The 6128-nt window shown below is 31.5% G+C and overlaps 1 protein-coding gene across 4 annotated transcripts; it reads left to right on the plus strand.

The window, feature by feature from the left end:
* The first annotated feature begins 296 nt into the window (after window positions 1-296).
* LOC125841488 (gamma-glutamylcyclotransferase 2-1-like) lies at window positions 297-5731 on the plus strand. 4 transcript variants are annotated; one of them, XR_007443815.1, is made up of 3 exons: window positions 297-699; window positions 2192-2308; window positions 5271-5731. XR_007443815.1 is itself a non-coding variant. In XM_049520640.1 (3 exons), exons 1-3 carry the CDS (start codon window positions 4086-4088, stop codon window positions 5568-5570), a joined length of 315 nt encoding a protein of 104 aa, XP_049376597.1. In that variant the 5' UTR covers window positions 3760-4085; the 3' UTR covers window positions 5571-5731. The 4 variants fall into 4 exon arrangements, 1 of the variants encoding a protein (XP_049376597.1); XR_007443816.1 differs by lacking the exon at window positions 297-699 and having other exon boundaries at window positions 2055-2308; window positions 5271-5342; window positions 5465-5731; XM_049520640.1 differs by lacking the exons at window positions 297-699; window positions 2192-2308 and adding an exon at window positions 3760-4222 and having other exon boundaries at window positions 5271-5342; window positions 5465-5731.
* Window positions 5732-6128: the final 397 nt, after the last annotated feature.

Here is a 6128-nt window from a genome sequence, read left to right on the forward strand (position 1 = left end):
GAAGTGGGCTGCAGAAAGATACTTGGGGCTTAATGCAATTGGGCCTCTCAAATAGCATTCAGCCCAGTAGTGACACAACGAATAGAGGAATAAAATATCTTCTAGAATAGATGATCTGTACAGAAATTAGTTACAATTTGTTACATAGTTTAGGTATTTATTTTGGTAGTCTTTTACATTTTGCAGGATAGTCCTATTTACTTGTATAAAGCTATGTAATCATTAATGAATACAAGCAGATAAAGTTCCCCAAATCATCTTCATTCTTCAATTTTTCAGTTTTGGTTAAAAATTTTGTTCACACTTTTTTTCTGTTGACTCCGAGCTAAAATCATGGATTTACAGCCCTCCCCGGAATTTTTTAGATGCTTTGTATGATTCTATAAAAAAAATTGAAATTGGTATTTCAAAATTTTAATTGAACTCTTATTTCAAAGATAAAATTGACCAGACAATTGTAACACTTGAAGTTCGTACCAATTGAGTTGCAGTAATTTATTTTCCAATGACGGATCTTGTGCTAACTTGGAGCGAACCGAGTTGCAGTATTTATCAAAATCAAGAAATTTTTTTGGATTTATGAGAAATTCATTTGATTCGACATGAGAAAGTAGAGAGACATCGACTCATTCATATCTTTAGAACAGGATTGGTCACTAATAAGCTCTTCGTCTTCTCATTCGGATTTTGTAGTAATTGGTAAGTTTTTTTTCTCAATTATTGCCCTGATTTTCTTCCTTCTTTTTCGTTGATAACAAGTAACAAATATTGTAGTCCTTAAGTTCAAACATGTGTTTAAGGACATGACTGTGGACCATTGTCTATTTGATTTTCTCACCATCAGTTCATGTAAAGAGAATCTCTGTGAATTGCTTTTCATAATGTAGCCCTGCATGTAATTAGTAATACTGTTCCTGCATTTCTGTCCCAAAGTTCTAGACCTCCTAATTTATACATTTATTTTACATTTGTAACATCTCCAACCCCTCATTACATCTTGTGTTTGAGTGAAAAAAATAAAATACACCTTTGGCTGATAAGAGAAAAGAGTCTATTTACGTTCAATGTTGTTCATACTTACATAAAATCACAACCTCTTCGGTGTTCTTGATACTATTAAGATTACTCCATTTGTGAAATAAAACCTTAAATTTATCTTGAGAATGCCGAACAAATAAAAAGTTACCTTAAGTGCAATGTAAAAGCCAAAGACAATGAAATATTTTAATCCATTTCTATCACCTAAGGTATACTATAAAGCTGATTCGACTTCAATATTTTGTATGTTTTTCAAATTCATAATTTTAAGCATGATTGTTCAAATTAATACCTTGCATATATTTTCATTAAAGATAAAATATCATACATTTAGTTGCCTTTCATGTCTCTGTATAAATCGTGCTTCTATCAATTAACGAGATAATGGCTTCAATAGAAATTTGACCAAGGAATTGGGCATTGAATCAAAAATAATAATAGTGTCATTGCTATTACACCTGGCACGTGGGTGATACTGTGATTATGCTTAAACTTGCAATAAAAAATATAAAATAATAAGATCATGAACTACATTGCTTTATACAGAATGCAAAACAACTTTGGCATTGCCCATGTTTGTATCAGATGTTGTTTGGTGGTTGGAGCCCTGATGCTTTCTGTACATGTAGCAATCTAAAATAAAGTTATGAACTAAGAGAAAAAAAAAAGACAATTTGGTGTACTAAAGATCCCGCTATAAGGGTCCGGGGAAGGGCGAGGTCTATTATAGGTAGCCTTACCTTTGATTTCTGCCAGTGGCTGTTTCAAAGACTTGAACCCGTGACCTCTGGTCACATGGCAACAAGTTTACCAGTAACTCCAAGGCTCCCCTTCTAAAATTAAAATTGTGAACTACTTGGTGTAATACAATCCTTATTGATTAATCATGTGTCCAAGTCTTATTTTGTAAGTCATTTGTCGATGTTTTAATATTTTTGAAATCTCAAACCAAATGTTATATTTGTGCTTGCATGTATTTTGTTTTTTATTGCTAAAACTTAGAATGTTAGTTTTCTTGTGTTTAATATTGTCTATCTTATTTTGTGGCAAATTATCGTGATGCTTCATAATTGTTGTCAGTGCTATTGCACTATATTGATGGAAAAATAAGACTTTCAACATACTACATGAAGACTTATGCTTTCTTGAAAAGGTGCAAGTTTGTTTTCATTCTTTACCTTTTATATTTCTAACAACAAAATGATCAATTTCTATTCGACGGAAGAGGACTGTGGAAGGAAGTGATTATCAAAGTTTATTTGGTACTAAGGTCAGTAGTGTTTTAAAAATCAGTATTTATATTAAGGCTCATGATATTGTCTTTATCTTAATAATTGATGGTGGTTCACTGTATTTATAGATTTTTTTAAAATATGATTTTGTATTGTTAGACATATGTGTATTGTTCTTTAGAGCATTTCTAAATTAGGATTTTGTGGAAACATGAGATATTGGTCCCGATGAGTAATTTGATTGTCTTGCATTGTACTGTCACTGGTAAACTTGGGGTAAGTTTCTTCCATTTTTCTTTGGTGAATTTTTCTAAATAAACATCGGGTGCTACGGTGATTTCTTTTCTTGTATGTATTGATGTTTGTCATGGGTAAATATATACTTGCAAAGGGGTTGTAGTTGGATAAGTAACCAGTTTCGAGTTCGAGCATGAGATCTTGAATCTGAATAAGTTGGCAATTATGTTGATACTCGACACTGAATAAAAAGAAAAAAGTTAAAAATCAAAAAAGTCGAAAATATATTTATGAATTTCATATGACTTATAATTGACTGACTTATATATAGGAAAATATTAAATTTGAAAATCAATTATCTCATCACCAGGGCTCTATTCCCCCTTCTTCGAATTCTGCGAAAATGCTCTCCTCCGTATGCACATCCTCTATTCTCTAGCTCTATTCGTTCCTCTAAGATTTTTTCTCTCAATCCTTTAATCTTCCCAATCTAGGCTTCAACTCCAATACTGACAATGGATGTTAAATTACTCTTGACAAATGCAACTGTTTGGTACATGTACTTTCCACATTTGTTCCTTAAATTGTATTGGAGATTTACTTACTACTCGCTACATTTTGTCGTAGTTTAATTTGGTACAAATTTTTAGAAAATAAAAATGTGTGGTCTTAAACTAAGGAGATAAATAATGTACCCAAATGTCATTTAATCTTTTATTTTTAAACATGTCATGTGGGATATTGAAATTAAAGAGTTATAAATTAGGAAAAAGATACTTTCGTTTTGAAACTGACTAAAAATGTAAGTGATGATATATTATCAAATACTTATTGAACAAAATCACTAATATAATTACTATTATGTTCTACAATACTACTTAAGAAAAAACTGCTTGAAAGAATTATATTTCAGTAAAGTTGTACATATAAGTGTTGTTCCTTTAAGTAATCTTCTACATTTCTGAATTCATTCAAGTATATGCTTAAACGAGAGAATGAGGGTATCCATCAAATAGTCATTGAACAAAACACATACATGTTGTGATCTTTGTGATAGAAAAGAGCTCAAAGTAATATCTATTGATAACTCAATATTTAACTATGATCCTCATGTAAAGTTGAGATGCATCTTATAAGGGAGATCATGGGGTTCAATGGTTCTGATGACGAAACATTTATGTATTGCTAACTTTTTTGGGCATTTTTTGTATTTTTGAGTTATATCTCTTTTCTCTTCTCTACAACATCCTTCCATTTATTAGCCCTTTGTTTTTCTTTTTCTTCATTTGTCCTTGAATAAACCAACTGCTTTCTCTGTATTTTATTCCTTATCTTCTCTTGAGTTTGTCCTGCAAGATGTTGTCCCTTCCTCCACAACTCTCTCTGGCTATCTTATCTTTATTGTTTTTATGAATAACATGTAACTTGTAAGTATTTATGGCTTTGGGTGTACTCCTTCCTCCTTGAATTTCATAGACCATATTTCATGCTTCACATAGCTCTAGAATGTACAAAATTTTCTGATGCCTACTTTTTTTAGTCTCTTTTTTTTCTTGGTTATGATTTGAGATTATATGGATGCTCATCAGATTAGATGGATGTTGTCGGGATTACACAAATAGAGTTAAATTAGATTTGTTTTCCAAGGGAACAGAGGAGTGCTATTGCTATTGCAGTTCTCCTTCATTCTTTCAAGAATATCTTACTATTTTGAGGTATGATTTCCTCTCAACTTTTGCTCAAATCTTTCTTCTTTTCCCACTATTTTCTTCTTATATTTTCTTATTTGTTGTTGGTCATTCTATGGTGACATTTCTCTATCTATAAATGGAAGGAAAAAGACTGAAATTTTGGGTTGAATAGAACTTTGATTTGATACGATTTTCCTTGCTATTTTTCACCGTCATAGTGAAAAGTGCAAGATCAAAACTAAGAATAAAAGCAAAAAGGGAAACTTAAAGATCAAAATTGGCATCTAAGCTGACATGAGAAAATTTAAGACATGTTTAGCTATGATCTTGTTTGATTTTGTAACCATAATTTTTGTTCATCCGAAAAATCCTTATGATGCATACTCTCATTTAACGTTTGATCGCTACTCAGAAATGTCCCAAATGGATCTGAATTCAAATCACTCTGCACTGCTGAGGTAAAATTCTGACAACTAAATGTTGTTGTTGCTTGAAATGTAGGCAAAGGTGTTAATGAAAACATGTTTGCGGCAATGTTAGTATCCATGTGTGGCGTTGAAGGTTGTTTTGTCGATGTGTTTTGTAAAAAAAATGTTTAAAGTGGTTAGTTGGTTCTATAACTGGAATTTGATTATAGTTATTCATATTAGAAATTGGTGTTAGGCTACTATTTGAAAACAATGTCAATAACTTCTGATTATACAATCCCAAGTAGGAAGAACTGGGTTTGCTAACGTTGTTAGAGGTGATACGCGATGCTTTTGTTTGTGGAGTTGCTTTGAATAATACCATATTCCAACCACTATTTGGACCATTTCTTGATACTGTTCTGATTCTTGACTTTCTTGAAAGGCATTGAAAGATGGCAATGATGATGACAATCTGAAAGTGTGTAGTTGTTAATGTTGTTAGCAATAGTAGGATGAAGCTAATATTCTGACTATATTGTCATTTTTAGATATTTTATTCACTTAGAGCTTGATGCTTCAGAAAATTAATGAAAAGGTATAAAAGTTGGTAACATTTGGAACAAAAAACATACTGGATTGATTGTGTTGATTTTTCATTTTAGGTTTACATCCAATTCTGACAAGGTGAATAATAAGTATTATCTCAAGCCTGCTTCTTTGGAAGAGATAGTCTGGTAAGGACTTTGGTTCCTTTATTTCCAGCTCGGGTCTTTACCAAGATACAATTGCCGATGCACTAAATTTTATATCTCTTTTGCAAGCAAATTGTGACACCTCTATGTTCATGGTCCTATAGGGACAACAAAGGATACAATTTCAAAATGGATAAGGCTAAGTATAATATTTGTCATGAAGTGTGGAAAATTCTTGAAATCATGCATAAACTATTGATCTATGTCTAAAATGTTTGATTATGAAATTGTCTTAGTATAATAGAAGTAACTAATTATGCATATATTGTACATAAACTATTGGATATTGTTTGTTTAAACTTTAGTATGTATTAGTATTTATTTTATCTGTCTTGATGTAAGGATAAGTCAATATTATTTAAAGGTACTATATGAGCTTATCCTTTTTGCATATGTACATGAAAAATATCATGTTCTATCTATGTTAGTAGAAAGACATTTGACTATATGTAGTTGAACTGTATAATTTATATTGTTATTACAATAATTAAAAAAAAAGCAAACAACAAAATCAATCATGTTGGGCTCGTGCTTAGCATGGGCCATATTTAATCTAGTATATATGTGTGTGTGTGTGTGTTTGATACGCTCAAATTACACATCCCTAAAGAAGTATACACGATCGTTGTCAAAAAAAGAACTCAACTTGTAGGTTGGAGTCGATTTCACGAGGAATATGATTCAGACTTAAACTTAACTTACTATTATATTCGTTTAGTCAAACTATTTTCGAGACAAGTAAATAAAGTGGGGGGGGGGGGGGGGGGG

The sequence above is a fragment of the Solanum stenotomum genome, chromosome 1 (assembly GCF_019186545.1).
Source record: "Solanum stenotomum isolate F172 chromosome 1, ASM1918654v1, whole genome shotgun sequence".
In the NCBI taxonomy this organism is placed as follows: Eukaryota; Viridiplantae; Streptophyta; class Magnoliopsida; order Solanales; family Solanaceae; genus Solanum; species Solanum stenotomum.

What these genes read in the sequence shown, in the direction of transcription:
- LOC125841488 (XM_049520640.1), top strand. Translation starts at nt 4,086, where the DNA reads ATGCTCATCAGATTAGATGGATGTTGTCGGGATTACACAAATAGAGTT. An exon ending in GAATATCTTACTATTTTGAG is followed by an intron (nt 4,223 to 5,270) that starts GTATGATTTCCT and finishes TTTTCATTTTAG; the next exon opens with GTTTACATCCAATTCTGACA. An exon ending in TCTTTGGAAGAGATAGTCTG is followed by an intron (nt 5,343 to 5,464) that starts GTAAGGACTTTG and finishes ATGGTCCTATAG; the next exon opens with GGACAACAAAGGATACAATT.